Source organism: Lagenorhynchus albirostris, chromosome 18, assembly GCF_949774975.1.
Source record: "Lagenorhynchus albirostris chromosome 18, mLagAlb1.1, whole genome shotgun sequence".
Taxonomy (NCBI): domain Eukaryota; kingdom Metazoa; phylum Chordata; class Mammalia; order Artiodactyla; family Delphinidae; genus Lagenorhynchus; species Lagenorhynchus albirostris.
The window spans coordinates 16,558,492-16,581,168 of record NC_083112.1 but is presented as its reverse complement, the minus strand read 5'-3'; the positions used below and the strand labels follow the sequence as shown (position 1 = coordinate 16,581,168).

Sequence of the window (22,677 nt, the reverse complement as noted above, 5' to 3'; positions counted from 1 at the left end):
AGCCAGGGACAGGCCAGAGGAGGCCGGGAGTGAGCCTGGACCTTCCATTCCTTCTGCTTTTGAAGACCAGCAGGGCTGTAATGACCAGCCGACCCGCCCGTGCTGGGAAAGCCAGGCTCCAGAAGGCCCCTAAGGCGGGCCCTCCAGGAGGCCACGGGTATGTTTGGCACTGGATGGGCACCGGCAGGCAGTGTGCTCCTGGGCCTGACTTTGTGACAATTTCCATTTTTAACTCTACCAGACACCTCCTTCTGCAGTGAAAGCAGACGCCTTCGGGGGAACCCAGCCTGAGCCAGGCTGCAGGGCTGAGGCAGTCAGGGCACTGTTCGTTCCCAGAGTCTCTCCCGAAGCAGCCACTGCCCTCTGGGGTTCTCTGTCTCGTAGCGGTCCTCCCCCGGGGATGCCAGGGGCTCCAGTGCAAAGAGCTCTGCGTCCCAGTCTGTGTCGTCCCCCGAGAAGTTGAAGACGATCTGTCTGGAGCTCACCAGGCTGGAAGGGAGGAATGAGGTAAAGGGTTTAAGTCTGGCTTGGCTGGCCACATGGAGAAGGGACGCTCTGATTTGCCATCCTGACGGAGCCCATCAGAGGCTCCCCTAGTGCTGGGCCTCGTGGAGGACAAAGCAGTATCATCATGGGAGCTGTGGGTGGACCTCAGCTGGACCTCAATGTGGCCTTGGAGGGGGAGGATGGGTGATGAGGGTTGAGTCCTGGTTTTAATATGTCCAGTACATAGTCCATTCTTATGGGAGGAAAATGCCATTTAGAAAAGCCCTGAACCCATCAGAGTTGGATGGCTCTTGTAGAAACAGAGGAAGACAGGTTGACAAGCCAAGACAGGCCCTTCTGTTGTGAGAGGTGAGCTCCCTGCAGCATGGCCTAGGGTGGCCGGATCAGGAGCGCACATACTTCTCTGAAGGAGTAAGTCATGGGGATTTGGGGGTTAGAGGTGGCAACTCGTCTTGGGAGAGAGGTCAAGAGATGGTGGCAGGAGGGCCAGGTGGGGCCCAGTCAGCGAGATGTTCTCCATCCGAGCCTGGCAATGCCTTTCTACAGCAGGGCCATCTAATTGGTTCAGTGTTGCTTCCCTCATGGTGCTATGCCCTCCTCAACCCCAAAGTCTCATTAAAAATCTGCAGCACACAGTGTGTCAGTGGCACTTGGGGGAAAGAGTGAAAGAGGATGGACAGAGCATGAGGGCTAAGTGGGCCGGAAAGGGAGAGGCAGGTCCAGAGCTCAAGGTACAGTTAGGGGTGGGGACAGTGGTGAACCAAGCTAGAATGTGAATATAAGACTATCAAAAAATGTTTTAAACTAAGACCTCCCTCCCCCCATACACAAAAGAATGATTTTTCCACGTAAGATGGGGGTTCAGGGCACCTGAGAAGCAAGCCAAGAGTCTGGTGCACATGAGAGCATCTTGGTTATGCTACGTGATCTGAGCACTCACTCTTTTTTGCAGGCTTTGGGCTTAAATTTCAACGTGCTGAAGGCCCCTTCCACAGCCTTGGGCAAATAAATGGGGTGCCTTTCGAGTCTCCTCTGAGTGCCGAAGGTCCTGCGCTCCGTGCTCCTCCGGAACTGGCCGGCTGTCGTGTGCCCAGCGACATCCTCGGAGCACCGGCGGGGCACCCGCAGGATCCAGTTGGAGTGCAGGCTGTGCTCCCGGGAGCTGGTGGCCACTGGAAGAGAGAAGCAGGGCCCCCGGGAAAGGAGGACTCACCATGCGGAGGGGAGCAGAAGGCCACGGAGAGGACAAATCCAGCTAAGAACCCACAATACATACATACGTAAAACGAAATTCTTAGGAAGGCCCGGAGAGCCAAGCAAAGGGGATGATTCAACTCTGCAGTTATCGCCTGGGGAGACAATGCACTAGTGTGTGTCCATTAAAGACAAGCACATAGACCTACGTTTACTGACTTGGAAAATGCCCATGATGTCTTGTAAATTGTTAAGTGAAAAGAGTGGATGAAAAATAGCACAGAGATCTTGTTTTTGTTTAAAAAGAGTAATAAAGTGAGTCTGTTTAAAGCCTTTTTGAAAGGACGTACACCAAACTGTTAACAGTGATTATTAACTCTAGGTGGTAGAATTACAGGTCAAATTCTTTACTTTCTTCTTTATACTTTGGTGTATTGTTTGACTCATTTGATTTACAGTGAACATATGTTACTGTGGCTATCAGAGAAAAAACATGAAGTCATTTCCATTAAAAAATTATAACTGTGAAGATGACACTTGCGTCCTCGGTAGATTTCATTGTCCTTCCAGCAATGTCTGGATTTCCCAGGCCCGACTCTGAAAGAGAGGGCTGTTCCTTGTCAGGCGTTGCCGTGGGAGAGGGGGGCAGACCAGTTACCCTGCAGGGTACAGTGAGCCTGGGGAGTGGGAATCCCCTTCCGTGAAACTCCACAGAACCCAGTGAGAACCGAAATCTCACAGATACGTGTCCATCAGGGCTAGAAAAACAACAAACACACCACAAGGATGTAATCTTTGAGCATTAAATAAAATATTTAATATTTAGTATTAAAAATTATTTAGTATTGGTACCAAAAGCTGTTGCCTTAATAACCAGGGGCCAGTAACCGCTAAATTAAATCATCATTAATACACCATGAGGGGCAAGTCGACGATGAAAGAAACTGACAGCTGAGTAATGGAATTTAAAAGTGGGCTCAACTCATGAACGTGGTTGTTATTTGCTCTCCATCAGGAGACAGCCAGTGATACACCTTGGCAAGGAGAAAAGCACCACCCTCGGCCTTCACCTCACTCCCTCCCCAACAATCCAGACTGGGCTTGAGCAAGCACCCCGGCCCTCTCCTGTCTACACATCCTTGCAGAGTGGTGGCCCATGAGGGCCACAGGGGGAGTGCTGGGGGGAGGGGTGGAGAGGGGTGACAAAGTAGGTGAAGGGTCAGAGTCGGGTCCAGCAGACAGGGCTGCCCAGAGCCAAGTTAGCTCAGGTAGGGTCACAAGCCCAATTTTTAAATATGATTTGTCTATTCCCTTTTCTTCTTCTTTTCTCAATTCTGGTAAAAGACACATAACATAGAATTTACCCTGTTGCCATCTTGTAGTGTACAGTTCAGTAGTGTGGAGTATATTCACATCATTATGTGACAGATCTCCAGAACTTTTTCATCTTGCAGAACTGAAACTCTAAACAGACTTGTGGTTGCCAAGCGGGATGGAGTGGGGGAGGGATGGATTAGGAGTTTGGGGTTAGCAGATGAAAACTACTGCATATAGAATGGATAAACAAGGTCCTACTGTATAGCACACAGAACTATATTCAATAACGTGAGATAAAACAAATAGAAAAGAATATAAAAAGAATGTATACATATGTATAACTGAATCACTTTGATGTACAGCAGAAATTAATACAACATTGTAAATCAACTATATTTCAGTAAAAAATTAAATTAGTTAAATTACATTAAATTTTAAAATCACAACAGCTGTTTAAAAAAAAACAATTGTAACTCTATACCCATTTAATAACCCTCCAACTCATCCCTTTCTATAATTGTTGCCCTATTGCTTTCCCTCCTGGAGCCTTACAAAATTCCGCCCCATCTCTGCTGTGGAAAATGGACCACAGGGAAGGAGTTTTTGTCCAAATACAGCCTGAGGATTTAAGGGGTAGCCTGGAGTGGCAGCAGCGGCAGCAGCGACGACGAAAGCCAGGGCCCCAAGCAGTAGAGCAGGCTCAGGGCCAGGCTTTGGCTTGCAGATGTGAGTTTCCATTTAATCAAAGAAAGTCCACTCCAGAGACCCCACTCCACCCACCTCCTGCCACCGGGATGGCACTCACCATCGAAGTCCACGTCTTCGTTCTGCGGGTCAAACTCAGCAGCCCGCGGCCGCTTCTCCGTATCCAGCTCTGCCATGATGGAGTCAAAGAAGGCGATGGCCTCTGCCACATCCGCGCTGAACTGCGAGTGCTTCTTGGGCGTGGCTTTCTGCTAGAGATGAAGGGCAGAGAGGAGAAAGCAGAACTGCCTGAGCCAGCCTTGGGGCGCCCACACACAAGTGACATGGAAAAGGACCACATGTTACTGAAACTAAACCAATGTGAAGTTACGAATTTGCAGGTAAATTTGAGTACGTGCCCTTGAAAGGAAGGTAGATACTCCAGATCCACACTTGCTGTAGGTCAATGGATTTCGGATTATCTCCAGGAGGGGGAGTGAAAGGTGGGTAGATCTGCCTCTGTCTTGGTCAGGGACTGTTATTGACCATTAGGCAAAATAATTTGTCTTTCTTCGGCCTGTTGCCTGCTGATAAACCCAATTAGGAGATTGTACAGTTCCTTAGATAGGCGATGAGATGCTCACAGCAGGAAGGAGGGGACGAGATATGTTGAAAATAAAATACTCCAGAAGAGTTTTCAGTACCTAAAGTGGCCAAATTTCGGTTCAATCATGGAATAAGTTGAAGACAAATTGGTGCGATTGTTTGAACAGTGTAAGGAATAATATTGGGTTGGCCAAAAATTTGTTCAGGTTTTTCCGTAACATCTTTAAAGTAGTTTTAAAAAAATCTACAGAAAGCCTAACTAGGTTCCAGGTTCTGTCCTGACTCATTCTTCATGATGTTAGCATCACCATCACCATCACCATCATCATCATCGTTCTCTTCACAACAGCCCACAGTCAGTCACCAGCGACCGGCATCACAGAAGTTCAAGCACCATGGTGGACTTCAATGGAGAACTCATGATGTAGGCACAGAATCATCATGTGAACTAAAAAAAGCTCCCTGAAGAATTTAGGAAATAAGAGAACTCAGGGAGAAAAAGGAAAGACAATATGTGTTAACCTGGGCTATTTGGACCAAATGTAGACTTCCTTTATTTTTTGTGTGCACTTTGAAAGTGGGATGGTATTAAAAATGAAAGTGATTTAATTACAGATTTGCATGTTAGGAAACTAAAGGATGACATCTTTATATATGCATAAGATTTTGGTAAAATGTATGCATTTTGTACCACTAGGAAACATTTGTACCACTAGGAAGCCATGCGGCTTGCAGGATCTCAGTTCCCCAGACCAGGGAGCGAACCCATGCCCCCAGCAGTGGAAGCACAGAGTCCTAACCACTAGACCACCAGGGAATTCCCAGGAAACAATTTTTTTTTTTTTTTTTTTTTTGCGGTACGCGGGCCTCTCACTGTTGTGGCCTCTCCCGTTGCGGAGCACAGGCTCCGGACGCGCAGGCTCAGCGGCCATGGCTCACGGGCCCAGCCGCTCCGTGGCATGTGGGATCTTCCCGGACCGGGGCACGAACCCGTGTCCCCTGCATCGGCAGGCGGACTCTCAACCACTGCGCCACCAGGGAAGCCCCAGGAAACATTTTTAAATAGAGGATTTTTTCCTTTTATATTTGTAAGGAGCATTCTTGGAGAAAAAATTTGGAGAACCACAACATACACTGAGCCTTTTCTGTTAAAAGTGGAAAACTATTCACATGTAGTTATCTCACCCCCTTCAAAGAGCCCACTAAAATGAAAGTGGGTGGGGGGAAAGTTGAAACCCAGTGTCAAAGAGAACAAGAGAGAGGTCATCAGTGAGAGAGAGATTTCCAAGAGCTCCTGCCAAATGGAAAGCAGTTGAAGCAGGAGAATTGATGTAACAGAGCAGAGGGACCGCCCTCCCAGAGAACTATGGGTGGATGAAGCAGCTCAGAAGGGAGACAGTTTGACCCTTGGAACCAGAAATGCTCCAGACTTGGCAACACCAGGCACACCAAGGGTTGGAATGAAAAACTGAGGGGCTGGTTGAAAGTCTGTATGAGCACAGAAGGCTGGGCCACCAGCATCCTTCCTGCAGGCAGATAACAGGAAGACTCATATCTGGAGGCAGGTCCATACGCTTTTATCCTTCCTGTGTTTTCTCTTGCTGTCCCTCTGCCTTGAATGCCTTATCTGGCCAAGTCCTATCCAACCATCAAGATGTGGCTGAGACAGCTCTTTCTCCAGGAAGACCACCCTCTCCTGGGCTGTTTCCCTCCTCCAGGCTCCAAGGTCCTCAGTACCTAATCTAATTCTACGATAACACATAGTATTTTAGAGAATTTTTTGTGAGGTGGAAGAGAGAGAAACAAAGAATCAAGAAAGCCACATGATCTGGACTGAGCCCCAAAGGAAGGTTGAATATTGTTTAATAGAAATGCAAGGTCTGTAGGTTTTCCCATCTCAAAATCCATCTCCACATGGAAGGGACATCACTAGGTCCCTAGTAGCAACTGCCATCAGTGTCTGGCTGAACGCAAGAGTCTCCGCCTTGCTCAGGGGCACCATATTCTTTTCCATCTGGGTCACCCTACAATGTCTTCTAAACTGTTCATTCCTCAGTGTCCCCAGGAAGTAGATATTGGCCAGAAGCTCAGAGCAGCCTGGATCAATTGCTTTCATTTATTAAAAGGCTTAAAAGAGAGTCAACTTTGGTGTCTTAACTATAAAGGCTAAGAAAACAGCAATGAGCACACTGCCAGTAGTTAGGTTAACACAAGCCCTTGACTGTGGCCTCTTGTGAATATCTCCAATCTCCTCAAGAATTATCCTCCAAGGATAATATTTACAAAATAAAAAAATAAATTACCAGCATATACATCACCACCTCAGCCACTGTACTCTCTGTCCATCAAAACTAATGCACAGGGGCTTCCCTGGTGGCGTAGTGGTTGAGAGTCCGCCTGCCAATGCAGGGGACACGGGTTCGTGCCCCAGTCCGGGAGGATCCCACATGCCGCGGAGCGGCTGGGCCCGTGAGCCATAGCCGCTGAGCCTGCGCGTCCGGAGCCTGTGCTCCGCAACGGGAGAGGCCACAACAGTGAGAGGCCCGCGGACCGCGATGAAGAGTGGCCCCCACTTGCCACAACTAGAGAAAGCCCTCGCACAGAAACGAAGACCCAACACAGCCATAAATAGATAAATAAATAAATAAAAGTGATTTTTAAAAAAAAAACTAACGGACAAAGACCCTTTCAGCTGCACATTTCGTTGGTTATTCCAAATATTCAAACATGTTTCTTGTTTGTAAAATTTCAAGCTTGAGGACTCAACACTCCCACACAGCTCACCCTCTCTGCTGTGCTTAGCAGTGATTGCCTTTCCTGAGCACAGCCAGACGCTGACAGATAAGCTCCTTGGCCAGCACTTAAGAGTCTGCTCTTTGGGGCCTCACATCCGGGGCTCTGCTGGACCATTCAGTACATTATCACCGTTATAAAGCTTGTTTCTGTTAAAAGAGCTTTTGGATCCTGGTGTGGCTGGAGAGTGAGACATTGGTGACATTATTTGTGGCTGACCCCTAGGTACCTGTGTGACCAAGTCTCATCCCCAAAGAGAGCTCTCCCCAACTTGCCTCAATTACCATCATCAGTTTCGCCCAAGCCCTTCATGGAATGAGGGAGGAACATAAATAAATGAAAATGAATAAACAGTTGCTTTCCTTCCTTCCTTAGCTCTGCCTTCCTTCCCTGCAAATGAAAGCACCACCCCTTGAAGGAGTCTGAGGACCCAGTTGGGGGCGATGATGGTTATGAATGGTTATGACTCCCCCCTCATCTCTGTCCGGGCAGTTCTCACAGTGGAGCCCAATCCCAGCTGGAGGTTGGACCCTCAGTGGATGCTCTTAAAGAATCTCTACACTGGCCCTTTCCCAGATCAATTAATTTAGATAACCAGGTGATTCCAGTGCAGAGCAATTGAGACCCTCTGCTCTCTGAGGATCCAGGCACAGGGAAGGCAGCAAGAGGGGCTGTGCTCCCACCTCGGGGTCTGGTTTAGGATGAAAACCTTAAATACCAGTCTCATGCCCTGAATTTGCAAGAGCAGACAGGAGTGCCTCCATGAAGACAAGGACACAAGGGACGGGACCCAAGGGGATAGGACACAGCTCAATGAAGGAAGAGGACAAAGCGCCTGGATTACAGGGCCCGGACCCTTATGTCCCTGTGTTTTTCCCATTGCTCAGCACATAGAGACCAGGTAAGGGGACCCCACCCCCCCTGCCCCATCCCCTTACTAGCTACAGGTATGAGGGCATCCCACTCATAGGCGTGCACCTACCTTTCCCACCCAGTCCCCAAACGTGACCTAAATCACCTCCTGGCTTGCGGGGGAGGGCAATTTCCTCTGCTTGTATTCATGCAGTTTTGTTTGCAATCTGGGTGTAATGTTTGGTATTCATCTCTGCTAGTCTTCATTTTGACTAGACATCAAGTTGTTTGTTTCTCTCTCCATCATTTCTTTTTGAAAACACAAGCAAATGTGTATTAACCCACTCTTTAAAAAAACAAAAGGTAGCATACGATATCCCCCTGTGAATTGCTTTCTTCACTTGGTGTATGCTAAGAATAACTTCACAGCAGTAGAGATTCTCCTCTTCCCTTTGAATAGCTGCACAGTTCTCCACTACACAGACACACTGTAGGAATGAACTACAGTCCCCTATTGTTAGAGCTTCGGGTTGTTTGAAATCTTTTGCTGTTACAATTAGTGCTTACACATACATCATTTTGCACTTTGCCAATAATACCCTAGTATAGGCTTCTAACTGTAAATATTCAGCTCGTTTTACAGACAGAACGGTAATCATCAAGTGATCTGGCAGGTCAGTTAAGTAAGATTTGGTTAACAAATCTATTGTACTTTATAAAGTATACTTTTTTTTTTTTTGCGGTACGCGGGCCTCTCACTGTTGTGGCCTCTCCCGTTGCGGAGCACAGGCTCCGGACGCGCAGGCTCAGCGGCCATGGCTCACGGGCCCAGCCGCTCCGTGGCATGTGGGATCTTCCCGGACCGGGGCACGAACCCATGTCCCCTGCATCGGCAGGCGGACTCTCAACCACTGCGCCACCAGGGAAGCCCTAAAGTATACTTTTAAATGTCTCCAAACGAATTTTGTGATGATTTATCTGAGTACCAATGAAACTGTGGGTAATCATCAGTTAAATCCATTTCACCTGTAACCTGTCTTCCCGCATCAAGGTTGTTTTAATTGTTGCTACAAGACTTGCCTGTCCTCCAAGAAGCATGGAGCCTAAACAAGGTGTTTGCCTGAGTTGTTTTCCAGAAACTTGCCATCACCTGTGTCTAGTTGGAGCTGAGCCAGTTAAGGCTGGAAAGGACTACCAACCCTCCAACCGGGCATGCGCGAGTCTGCTCGGTGACATTTTGACATCAGAGGGCTGAGAACTCCACCCTCAGAGTGTGCTAGGTGCCTCCGTTTTTGGACGTGCAGACGCCTGTAGGCTAGTTACACCTGCACAGAACAACAATTACCCCAACTTTTCCTTAGTTCCCCACACCCCAGACCACCCGGCTTCTTTAGCCCCTTGCCTTCCAGGAGGTGGATTTGAATTTGTTCTCCTGCCTCCTCGTTTGGCTGCCTTGTGAATAAACCCTCTCTTTGCTGCAAATCTCGGCATCTCGGCGTTCGGGCTTGCTGTGAATCAGGCAAACAAGCCTGGTTTGGTACCACCAAGGCTAATCTACAAGTCCAGGCTCCCTGGGCCTTTTCAAGTCCTAGTTTAAACTCAGGCTGATTCCGGCTTTTCCTGCCTTTCCCGCAGCTTCCATGGGCCTTTCTGGCCTCTACTACGACCTTCTCTTGGTCTCCAGCCAAGACAACTAGCACAAGAGCTGCACGACTGAGGCTCAGGGTTCCGGGCTCAGGCTAACATCACAGAAAATCTACTTTACAAAGCAGGGGTTGCACAGAGTGGGACGTCAGTCATCAACACCCCTGGGTGAGACCCAAATAGTTCTCCCTCTCTGAACTCTTGACTCTTTCCTAGCCCAGAGCTGAACTACTTTGGAAAGGCTGCGTGTAACGCAGGCTGCTTCCTGTGGCACCCGCTCAGACCTGGGTTTCGCAGGGCTCATGTTCCTTCGCCAGCAGCCCTTCCGCGGCCCCAGGGGAAGGCGCTTTCTCTGAAAGCCATCTGTACTGCATTGCCGACTCCCCTTTAACCTTCAGTGGCCTTAAGGTTATCATTTTCCAAGCCTCCCCGTCCCACCCCCTCCCAACAGGCCTGGGTCTTGGATTACTTTCCCCGGATAGAACACTTGCATCTTTCCAAACCAAACTCCACCGTATTTCTCATTTTAATTTTTGAGTCCCCCAAGACGGTTTATTTTTCTGCCTTTCGTATCACCTCCCATCCTGCCTGGTTTCACCTGCCCTTGGGGTACTTGGGCTTCTCCAATCTGTTTACTTTCTTCTGGGATCTGTCAGTATTTGTCTGCAAGAGATCTGGATGCTACAAAATGAACTTCCAGTTGTAAACAGAAGTATTTTGTCAGAGGTTAGGGTAGGGGGACATTCTAAACCCAGCCAACGTCAAGAGGACCATCTAGCCTCCTTCCCTCCTCCTGGCCTCACTCCCCGCCACCTCTTCGGAGGGCCAACTCACATGGTACCTCCTTTCCGAAGCTTTCACTCATTGCAGCAGACAGACCCACACACATCTTTTCTAGGCTCATATTCTGCCTTGTGTGGACAGCAACGTTGTACTGTACCCTCAGAGCCCCACACTAGACCCGTGATCCTTAACCTCGTCTATGAAATAGCTTTGGCAAATAGCACTCACAGATAAGACTGTCTTTGGATAGACGCTCACTGCCAGCCACTACCTACATGAGACAAGTTGTCGGATAGACCCAACTTCCAACATTCTTGTTGTAATTCTACCTGTTTCTCTTCCAACACACCAGTGTGGTTCAGGCAGTGATGCTGAGAGTTGCAGCTTCAGATTATGGGCTGCATCAGGGCAGGCGGACTGTCTTTCCATCTATGAATGTGAAACACCTATTTCAATGCCTGACATGGAGTGATTTGTTGAATGAATGAATGTATGCTATATACATGCCATTATCATACGTTTATATTCTCCAACCAGTCTGCATGTTGCTAATGTATACTTTTGGATTTAACTTAGCAAATTTTGAGAACTCTGTACTCCTTATTTTTATGGAGTCTTATAATACTGTTTTGAGCTGATCGTACCTGGAAATCAAAATGTCAGTTCATTGTGATGAAATTTCCAGGATCAAATGTGGGACTGGTCTGGATTGGAGAGATCATTTTCCCTTGGATCATTCAGCTGGGTGAAATGAAATGCAAAACAGCTCAAATTATCCACAAGCAACTTAATGTCCTCAAAAGAAGCTTTTCAGGATAAACCTTAAAAGCTCTAATACATCCTCTTTCCTTCTGCCATCCTTGAAATGGCTATTCAAGATCAAGTCCAAAGCAATACTTATCTTATCCTTTTTTTTTGGCTGTGCCAGGTCTTAGTTGCGGCACGTGGGATCTTCTTTGTGGCCTGTGGACTTCTCAGTTGCGGCATGCATGCAGGATCTAGTTCCCTGATCAGGGATTGAACCTGGGCCCCCTGCATTGGGAGTGCAGAGTCTTAGCCGCTGGACCACCAGGTAAGTCCCATCTTATCCCTTTTATATTACCTCACCTGAGGAAATGTGTACCCATCATTGAATAGGGGTTTGTGATAAAGGAATAGGAGCTTGAGAAATGAGAACTGTAAATCTGAGATGCAAATAACTTGGGAAAAGGTATAATCGCTGAAATTTAAATACATAAGTACACATACCCACATCCAAATTTTCAATAGATACGCTAATGGTAGACTTGTAAGAGCTGAAGGGAAAAAATAGTGATATAGACAATAGAGCTGAGAAAATCAGCCCAAAGAGATAAAAAGAAAGGACGAGGTTTGTCACACGCTGTAGTATAACTAAACTTGGGAATTACCTCTCATAGCTAAACATTACAATCATTTTGGAATCGTAGCTGCACGTCTTTTGTCTTTGGTATTAGAGGTTTCAGACTCACAGTCTAGGCTTGGTCTTTTTTCTCCCGCTTTATAATCTGAAGGCCATTGTTTCCTTTGCTAGGACCTGGTAACTCCTCCCCTTAAATATCACCTAAATGACCATTTCACTTTAGTTCAACACTAAGTGAAGGTTTTTTGCTCACACTTATCAAACTGTTCGAAGCCTAACTAACAGAACTGAACTAATATGCTTGAAACGTAGTATAAAAATCTTCACGCCCGGTACGTGAAACATCACAATCCAACGAGAGAAGGGGTGGATTTGTCCATAAATGGTGTTGAAACTTTGCTATTTGGGAAAATTTCAAGTTGGATTCTCACATCCCACTGCATGTAAAAATAAATTGCTGAATAGATGAGAGGGTTGGGTTTTTTTAAATGGAACTATAAAAAAAGGAGAAAAATGGCAAATATGAAACTGACCTTGAGCCATAGAAGGACTTTCTAAGCATGAAGCAAAGAAGTATCAAAGACAACAATCGACATATTTGACTACATAAAAATCAATAGTATTTGTAATGATAAAATTGTACTCTTAAGTAAAATTAAAAGATACATAACTTTGAGAAAATATTTTTAAGACATGTGGCAGACAATGTACTCGCGTCCTTAATATGAGTCCAGATAAATAAAAATATTTAGTAGAGCCAAAAAATGTATAAAGACATGAATGGGCAATCCATTAAACAAGAAGTACACATTGGTTTGATAAAATAAAAGGGTCATTCTTTGCTTAAGCAATAATCCAAAAAAAAGTACATAAAACAATGCAATTAATCTATTATTATCAGTAAACTTTAAAAATTAATGACACTACTTGGTGCTGATAAAATGCAATAAGAAGGGCTTTCTAACTCACTGTTGATAAAAGTGTAAACTATAAAATATTTCTGGAAAACAATATGTAGAAGAATCTTTAAAAATGAATGGCCTTTCACCTTTGGCCCATTAATCACACTTTTAGGAATCACTGCTAAAAAATGCCTTATAGACAGAGTAAGATGAATTTATTTATAATGTTTAACAATTGTTTAAAGCATGTGAGTTGTTAAATTTTTTGCCATTAATACTTTCAGTTTTCAAAAACTAGTTAATGAGGCAGAAAAGAACCCACAATATAAATTATAAAAAAGCATATGGTATGAGCCAAATTTAGTAAATGTATACGTATACACACTTTAGGGTTGCCAAATTTAGCAAATAAAAATATAGAATGGCAGTTAACTTTCAGTTTTATATAAACAGTGAATAAATTTTTAGTATAAATAGATACCAAATATTATATGGACATAATTATACTACAAAAATCCATCGTTTATCTGAAATCCAAATTTAAATAGGCATCCTTTATTTTACCTGGCAGCCCTAATATACATATCTGCAACTATACAAGAAATAAATGATTGAAAGAAAATATACTTAAATATTTTATAGTGATTGTCTCTGGATGACAGGAGATAGGATTCTAGATCATTTTTATTTTCTTCCTTACACTTTTCTGTGTTTTATAAATTTCATTTAATGAGCAAATATAACTTAATAATCGGAAACAAATGTTTACCTAAAAGAGTGTCTTTTTGATGGTAAACTCTGATCCATTACATGTGGGATGTTTTAATTATTAGGATCATTCCATATGAATATCCCCAAACTATATTCTACTCCGTAAAAAACAAGATAATTTTCCACTCACTGAAAACCACAGACCTATTACTTTTCCAGGTCTTCCATCAAATTTCGTAAAGTTCCATTCTTAAATTACAATTGGAGCTTCTCGGGTTATTAGTTTATTGAGCATCTACTATATGCCTGGAGCTGCACTAGAGGTTGGAGATAAAAAGAGAAATAAGATATGGTGGCCCCACTCAATGAGCTCACGGCCAGTAGCAGACACAGCAAATGAACAGACAATTACGGTGCTGTGTGCTGACTGCTGGGTGCTGGGTGCTGAGTGCTGAGATAAGGCTCAGACCCAGAGAGGGGGGAACATCCACTGCATTAGATTGTGGACATGAGAAATGGCTTCCTGGGGCAGTGCTTTCTCTGCTCTCTTAAAAGACAAGAAGTTAGCCAGGTGGGCGGGGTGTGGTAGAGAGGAAAAACGGAAGCGGAAGTACTGTACTGTTTCTAGGCTGAGCAAACGGCACATGTCTGGGAGGTAGATTGGGGAATATAATTACCTGTCGTGTGGTCTGACTGAGAGGGGCTGCAGGAATCGGATGCTCTGTTATCGATGATTATTTTACTGTCTGCCATCTTCTGGAGAGCGCTGCCAGGTATAATAGAATAGTCTTTGCAGCTCATATTGAATGTTCACTGCCCTTCAACTCTGCCAACCAGATACAGGCCAAGTGATCGAGACCTCCAGTAACTGATGCTCACAGGAAACCTGCACTTTAATATCACTGTGTTTGCAGAGAGTCCCCCCCAACAGATCTGAAAAATAAATCCCAGTGGTACGGAACAGACTCAGAACCTTCTTCCCATTGCATATGCAATTTATATATGGATGATTTGGAATGTTTTTAGATGAATTGGTTTCAGATCTTTCTACAGCAGAGGAGAAAAAAAAATCTACTTGCTGTTGACTTGGTCTTATTTCATGAACCAGGATTGAATGGCCAATGATAGAAAATTGATCCTGAAAGTTAACTATTATCAGAACAAAACTACTTGAAACAAAAATCAATCACTTTTGGCAGGCATTCTCCGTAATTCCACTGGTTCTGTTTAAATCATTCTTGTAGTAGGTGAATTTCTTTAGTTGGAGCAGGGTGGGAGGGGTGTTGGTGCTGGGAGGGGTGTGCATTTTACAGCTGGTTCATCCAGGCAGACATATCGGGGATCAAAGCTGCTCAGAACTATATGATTCACAGGTGAATTAATGAAATTTCTTCTGGCTGTGGTGGGTGACCAGGAACTCTGGCTTTGGAAAATGTCAGCCCAAATCTTCTGGGGAGAGTTCCTTGGGGCACTGCAGGCAACCCAAAACTGCCTCTCTGGCAGCACAGACACTGTGGTCCACCCAGGTCCACTTAGGTGGCCCAGTTCTCACAGAGGAATGCTGGCTGTTTACCTGTTCATCTGGCTTTAAAACCATGGGGAGCTATTCTCAGTGAGGACCTCAAATGCTGATGAGCACTCCGGGCAAAGTCAGAGCATAATCTCAAGCTTTTCCTCCTCATGTCCCATCAAAACCCAAGCTCATGGACCGTAAAAAGGAAGGAAGTTCTGACACAGGCTATAACATGGATGAACCTTGAAAACATTATGCTAAGAGAAAGAAGCTAGTCACAGTATGACAGATACTGTATGATTCCAATTATATGAGGTTCCTAGAATAGGCAAATTCATAGAGACAGAAAGTAGAATACAGGTTTCCAGAAGTTGGGAGAAGGGGAAATGGGGAGCCACTGCTTTCTGTCTAGGATGATGAAAAAGTTCTGGGAATGGATGTAGTGGGCTACACAACACTGTCCTTAATGTCAGTGAATTGTACACTGACATTACCATTGAAAAAATGGTTCAAACGGTAAATTTTAAATTTTTTATGAATATTTTACTTAAAGAGGATATTATATTTTAAGAAATAAAAGATCATTGTCAAACCTTTTATAAAAACACTCTCCTGATTCCTAAATGAAGTGTTTTTAGAGCCTCCATGACCTCTTAAGGAATTCATTTTCTAGTGTTCTACTAATATACTTTCAAAAAGTGTTCTAAAAATATATTAATTAGGGCTTAATAGACTTTTGGATGAATTGTTATGGGTTTATATAAATGATCATTTGGAAAAGCTCAGAGAAAGCTCTGATGTAAAGAACTCTGATTATTTTCTGGCACTTAACCATTTGAAAGGTGTCCAGCGTTACACATTTTTCTTTAAAAGAAATTTATATAGGGCTTCCCTGGTGGCCCAGTGGTTGGGAATCCACCTGCCAATGCAAGGGACACAGGTTGGAGCCCTGGTCCAGGAAGATCCCACATGCCACAGAGCAACCAAGCCCGTGCGCCACAACTACTGATCCTGCGCTCTAGAGCCCGCGAGCCACAACTAGTGAGCCCGTGTGCCACAACTACTGAAGCCCACGCACCTAGAGCCCGTGCTCCGCAACAAGAGAAACCACCACAATGAGAAGCTCGTGCACCGCAACGAAGAGTAGCCCCCGCTCGCTGCAACTTTAAAAAAACAAATAAAGTCACTTTCTGAGTACTGAGTGTTAGGTTAAATATAGGATTTGGGGGAGACAAGATTCAGCACATAACAGGGGGTCAAGGGAAAAGAACAGAGTTTGCCCTAAATCTGAACATCAGCAAGTATTTTCTACCAATGCAGGAAGGTGATGACATTCCTGAAGGAAGGGCCTTTCCGGATCCCCTGCCCCTGCCATGCACAGAGAGCCAGGAAGGCCACCTTGCTAGCCACGGAGACCGCACCCACCATTTCTCAGGCATGCCCAGCAGACAGCTCTTTCTTTGGGAGCAATAGGGAAGGAGAGCAACTTGTCTCCAGGCTCCTATACACCTCCTGCACCATACATTTCAGAGCAGTGAACACTGGACTCCCTAGTATGTGCCAGGTCCTGTCACAGGCCAGATCTTGCTTCCTCCTCACAAGGTATATTCTTATTTCCGTTTGTATGCTCCAGAAATAGAGGCCCAGAGAGAGAAACTTAACCTGACAAAGGCACACAGCTGCTAAATACAGACCTAAAATTCAGGCCTTGATCTGACTAACTCCAAAGCCATTTTAAAACTCTTTCCTGACTTATTTCACTAAGCATAATATTTTCTAGGTCCATCCACATTGTTGCAAATGGCAGTATTTCATTCTTTTTTATGGCTGAGTAATATTCCATTATATATATATATATCTCACATCTTCTTTATCCACTCATCTGTTGATGGACACTTAGGTTGCTTCCATGTCTTGGCTATTGTAAATAATGCTGCTATGAACAATGGTGTGCGTGTATCTTTTCAAATTAGTGTTTTCGGGTTTTTCAGATATATGCCCAGGAGTCAGCTTGTTGGATCATATGGTAGTTCTATTTTTAGTTTTTTTAGGAACCTCCATACTGTTTTCCACAGTGGCTGCACCAACTTACATTCCTACCAATGGTGCAGGAGGGGTCCCTTTTCTCCTAGAGAATACCACACTTAGTGAAATAAATCAGACAAAGAAAGACAAATACTATATGCTGTCACTTATATGTGGAATCTAAAAAATAATACAAATGAATGTATATGCTAAACAGAAACATACTCACAGATACAGAAAACAAATTTATGGTTACCAAAGGGGAGAGGGAGGAGGGGAGGGACAGACTACTATACATAAAATGGATAAGCACCAAGGATTTACTGTGTAGCACAGGGAATTATACCTATTATCTCGTGATAACCTATAATGGGATATAATCTGCAAAAATACCGAATCACTATAGTGTATATCTGAAACAAACACAATATTGTAAATCAACTATACTTCAAATGAGAGCAAACAAACATAAAACCTCTCTCCTGGTTACACCATGGTAAGAGACATCTCCTGAGGAAATCCCTACACTGCATCATGCCTGGGGCCTCTTCACAGCCATCCCTACAGGGCCAGGACTGGTGTTCTACCTCTAACGCCTCCCTCCGTCTTCAGATGCTGAACTAGGAATGGAGCTGGGAGGAAGAGTGCTAGGTTCTACCAAGAAAGGACTCCATTCTGCAGGAAAATGTAGTGCCTGGTGGGAATCTAACCAGAACTAAGAACCCCAGGATGCTCAAGCTGGAGGTCCAGAAATCACGGCAACCCCCTCTGTCATCGGAGGTGGCCCCAAAGCGGGGGGGCTGGCCCACAAATCCACAGCTGGTTGGCCACAGGGGCAGTACTGGAACCTAAGAGTAAGACACTTTGTATGGGCCCCAACCCTGCCCTACTTCTGGAGTTCAAATGGTTATTTAAACTGCTCCCGCCTGGGATAAAATGCAGACAGTTGAAACCAGTTGGGTGAGGCCAAGCCCTAGAGATCTGATAACAGGCCAGTAGGTCACTCAGTGTAAATGGGACTTGCAGGCGTGCAGGACACTGGGGGGGGGGGGCATTGCTGGGCCACACAGGCCTGCTCTGAACACCTTGTAACCCAGCCATCAGGAGAACAATTGCTGGCAATTTCAAAATAGCTTCAAACTTCATTTTTTTTTTTAATTGAGGAAACAAAGGAATAAGTAACAGTGAGTTGGGGATCTTAGCAAAATCAGAAGAGCCTCAGCTTGGTCTTCTGCGATACAGAGGGACTTTCTCCCCCCTTCCCTTCTGGCATTTTTCATTATTGGAATTATCTCAAGAAAAGGTAATGTGTACAAACACTGTAACAAGTATGGGATAAAGGCAAGTTCTTTCTTTCACTCATTTCCTGCTTGGTCTGCCTGGGCTGGAAGCCTCCAGTGCCCAGCAAAGTTGTCATTCAATCTCCTTCGACTCACAGACTCTCTCTGAGGCTGTGCCCGAGTCCCCCCAATACTCGGGCTCACGGAACAGACAGAGCAAATCCTCCAAATGTTCACTTTTCACTGGGATTTTTAGATGTGACTGTAATAATAAAAATAACGAAAACTTGTTGGGAAGTCATGTGCTGTCACTCAAATGTCATACAAGCATTCTCTCACCCGGGAAGTGGGCAGGAAGTGACAGATGTGCCCTGCAAACCGTCTGTCTGACACCAAGCCCGAGTCCTCCCCACAGGCTGCTATGTGGATGTCGGAAGCTGCTCCTTCCCGTGGTCTCCGCGTGAACACTCAGCATGGGACCAGCCATCCTTCCCAGGCTGGCGAGATGGCAATGGAGAGTGTCTGAGGTGGACGGAGCTGCCAGCCAGAAGGCGCAGATGAATTAAGCTGCGCATGTATGATCCAGGGCTGCAACCCGCGTCAGGGGCTCTCGGAAAAGCGCTCGCGTCAACTGTACTTCTCGGCGGCGGCACTTACCTTTATTGCTTTGGAGGCGGACTTCTTTCCTCCCCTGGAGGATTTCGAGGAGGTGGAGGAGATGCCTGGGGCGCGGCTGGGCTTCAGGTCACTGAGGCTGCTCAGGTACTTTTTGCGCAATGCCAGCAGCTCCTGTAAGTACTGAAGGCAGTCCTGGGTGCGCGAGTACATCCACGCCCGGTCCCCCTCCTGCTGCAGGTAGTACAGGCTGGTGTCCATACTGCTGGCGCTTTTGTATTTCTTTAAGGACTCGCTGAACTTCTCCCCGTGGTCCCCGACCACGTACATGGAGCTGCTGCGGATCAGCCTCACCGCGGGGCTGGCGCAGTCGTAGTAAGGGCTCTCCGCCACCTCCGCCTTCCTCTGCGGGCCAGAGTGAAAGATGGAGTGGAGCTTTCTGAGCATGGTGCTCGATTTCTCTCTGTGGGTGCCTTCCAGCTGCCTGCGCAGCGCCACTTGATCTAGCTGGGGGCCCAGGAGCCAACGTGCAGGCCTCCTGCCATCTGTCTTCCCGGAGGCCTCTGATTCTTGGAATCCCAGCGAGTGTGGGCTTGGTCAGGCGGGCGACCCGGGCATCTCTCATCGGGGGGACTTTACATCCAATAACCAAAATGCCATAAACCACCTGAGGACGCGAGGGAGCGCGCTGTGAGCTTAAAAGCAAGCTCCCTGGCTGGCTTTATGCGCCATTTGGTGCGCATACCTTCCACGCTCTTCCATCGAAGGCCCCAGCTGGATGCAGAACACGTGACATTGCGTTTCCTGCTGAGCTATTTTCTCTCTTTTTCCTTTTTCATTTCTGGATGTGGTCTCCCTCGATTTGACTTGACCGTGGTGTGGATTTTTACGTTTCCACCTCGGCTGATCTGGCCCTGGTCCTGATTCCCTGTCTCCAAAATGAAATCCTGCTTTTCAAAGACAGCACTAAACCGAAGACAGCGTGTTGCTTGAGGTAAAATCCAGTCCCTGGAGATGGACCCGGATGGACACAGCCAGGGCCTTTGGCAGGAGGCTCTCAGATCCCCGATAAAGTGAGCTCAGAGCAGCATCTGAGCGTCCTGAAGGCGCCTCGGCCCGCGGTAACGAGACCTCGCCGCCGTTACCAGATAGCAGCTCATTGTGGGGACCGGAGGCTTCAGGTATCCGACCACAACTTTCTGCACAAAAGCCTCAGTGAGCTGAAGGTGGCCACATATATGGGGCAAATCCCATTCTTTAGCTCGAGCACGTTTTCATTTAAATAGACTCTCTACAATCAGACACGAACTAATTTTTCAAGAGCCTCGTCTGAGTACTTTAGAATCTCAGGGACCTTCCCTCTAGAATTCTTCCCAGGCAAATGCTACACATCATTGCTGCATTCATTTTTCTACACAGTCTGTTTCTCTCGCAAATTTCAGAGAGCTGAAGCCTGAAAATCTCCAGCACAGGCGTTTTCTTAAGCTGAGATGAGTGTCAGAGGAAACTGTGAGCCCCCAGAAATCGTAATAAAATGTTATGGGATGTGTGTATTGGAATGGTTTATGTTTGCTGGGGTTTTGTTTTTTTTGAGGAAGAAAGTGTTCATGGTTTTTTTTTTTTTTTTTTTTTTTTTTTTTTTTTTTTTTGCGTTATGCGGGCCTCTCACTGTTGTGGCCTCTCCCGTTGCGGAGCACAGGCTCCGGACGCGCAGGCTCAGCGGCCATGGCTCACGGGCCCAGCCGCTCCGTGGCATGTGGGATCCTCCCGGACCGGGGCACAAACCTGCGTCCCCTGCATCGGCAGGCAGACTCTCAACCACTGCGCCACCAGGGAAGCCCGTGTTCATGGTTTTATCAGATGTTCAAAGAGATCTGCGATACAAAAATAGATTTTTTTTTAATGTTTATATCCTGCTCTAGAAAAATAACCATGCCTTTTAAAATGTAACTTAAAAGGACATTATAAATGTATTCTTCTTGAGCGCATCCTCTGCAGGTGACATTCTCCCAGGCACAGTGGTAAGATGGTCCCGCATATGTAGCCCATTTATGCTTTACATCTGCAGAGCGCTCTAGGGCTGATGAAGCCGCTCCACAGATGTTAATTTATTGAACCCTTGTGACTTCCTTGAAAGAGAAGCATCATTTCCATCACCATCATTTTTGCTCCTCGATTCACAGGTGAGAAGGGGAGCCTGGAGAGGTTAGGAGGCTCAGCTAGGGTCTAATCAGGCGAGTGAGAAAGGTACCCTCAGACCCAGCGCTGCAGCTTCAAGCCCGGTGTTCTGGTCCCACTGCCCCTTGCTGCCAGGGGCTGTAAAGTCATGCGCTCCGAGGTCTCCTGTGGGCGGGGGGGGGGGGGCGGGGGGGGCGTTCTCTATCCATCCCATTTCTCTGGCTTCACACAAACACAATATCCAAGAACCCAGGGTGGACAAGAGCTGATAGAATTTCTTCTCTGAGAAATCCAGGGTCTGTGACCACACAGCCTTTCTCGGTAGCTTGTGCCAGTGGGCTTATGATGATACTTATTCCACGTAGATTGAGAAAACGTTTAAATAGATTAACAATGAGGTCTAATCTCTATCATATCCCGAGTGTCACAAGAACCTAGCCTCTATCTTCGTGGGTATTCTCCTCTTCTCTACCCCTACCTTCCAGCTGGATTCTTCCTAAGGGCCAGACTTAGGAGGAAAATTGAGAGAAAATTCTAGCAACATCATTTGCTGAGCACTTCATGAATACTAAGGGGCAGGGTGGAGGCAGCAGCCACGACCCAGCCAGCTGACTCTCCCACCTCCTGTCCCAGACCAGCCCCCGAAGCCACCCTCTCGCTGGAGCTCCCACTGAGGGGGTCGAGGGGAGGGAATACTGTCCCTGCAAAAGCATTTGTCATCTCTGCTCAAGAAAATTCATCCCAAGTGGCAACTGCTTTTATACCATATTAGATTTTCTCATGGCCCCACTAGAAGGAATGGGTGGGAAATCACCACGTGGTATTATAAAGTGTGTTTCTAGGACACTACGATTGCCCATCAAATCCCAAATTAGGCACCGCGGGCTTGACCTTCCCTTGCATCGTGGAGAACACTGGGCAAGCAACTAGGTGGGCAAGGGGGAAGGGCCTGCGTCCTTGCCCCCAGCCCAGCCCCTCCATACCAGCCCCACTGTGGACTGGGAAACAGCCCACTGCTCTTGGAGACCAAACCTGCTCTCTGTGGAGCTAGCAAGAGCCTGGAGGCTTGACCAGGACCCCAGAGACTCGGCATAAGGTGACTCCTTGTAACAAACCTTGCTTTATTCCAGAATTTCTCAAAGCCAAAGGGCAGAATCCCAGGACAGGGCAGAGCAGTCCAGAGGATGTGCTCTGTAGCTGTGGGCAGGAAGCGTGGAGGAGGGTGATCGAGCTTCTGTCTGCTCCCAGGGGAGCCTCATCTGTGCTGCTGGAGCTGTGGTGATGCTCACCGCCTGGTGTGCAGGGCAGGGGGTCAGGAAAGAATGTGAGTGTGGGCCTCGCTCAGATGGGCTTTGAGTCTCAGATCCGCCAGCTTGGGGAAGTTACTTAAGCTTTGAGCTTCAGTGTTCTCATCTTCACAAGTAGACATTACCTATTTCATGGAGTTGTTATCATGATTAAATGAGGTAATACAGAGGAGCACTTAACAGGTCATATTTGCTCGAGCAAAAGTAGCAGTTATTACTTTTATAATATGAAAATATTACTATCACTTCTAATTTACAGCTGCAGCGTACAGTTGCCAAACTATTGTGTCAGGCAAATGTTTTTCATCCAGGTCTCTCATCCTTCAGTATTTGTAGAGATCAAAGGCTCAGGTGGCCCAGCCTTAAGGACGATGAGCTTAGAAAT

At 46.3% G+C, this 22,677-nt stretch overlaps 1 protein-coding gene across 1 annotated transcript; it reads right to left on the bottom strand.

The window, feature by feature from the left end:
• Positions 1 to 314: 314 nt before the first annotated feature.
• On the bottom strand, positions 315 to 19,254 carry C18H13orf42 (chromosome 18 C13orf42 homolog). Its single transcript, XM_060129164.1, has 4 exons — positions 18,850 to 19,254; positions 3,824 to 3,971; positions 1,448 to 1,679; positions 315 to 489 (listed from the first exon to the last, which is right to left on the bottom strand). Exons 1-4 carry the CDS (start codon positions 19,252 to 19,254, stop codon positions 315 to 317), a joined length of 960 nt encoding a protein of 319 aa, XP_059985147.1.
• Between the last annotated feature and the right edge of the window lie 3,423 nt (positions 19,255 to 22,677).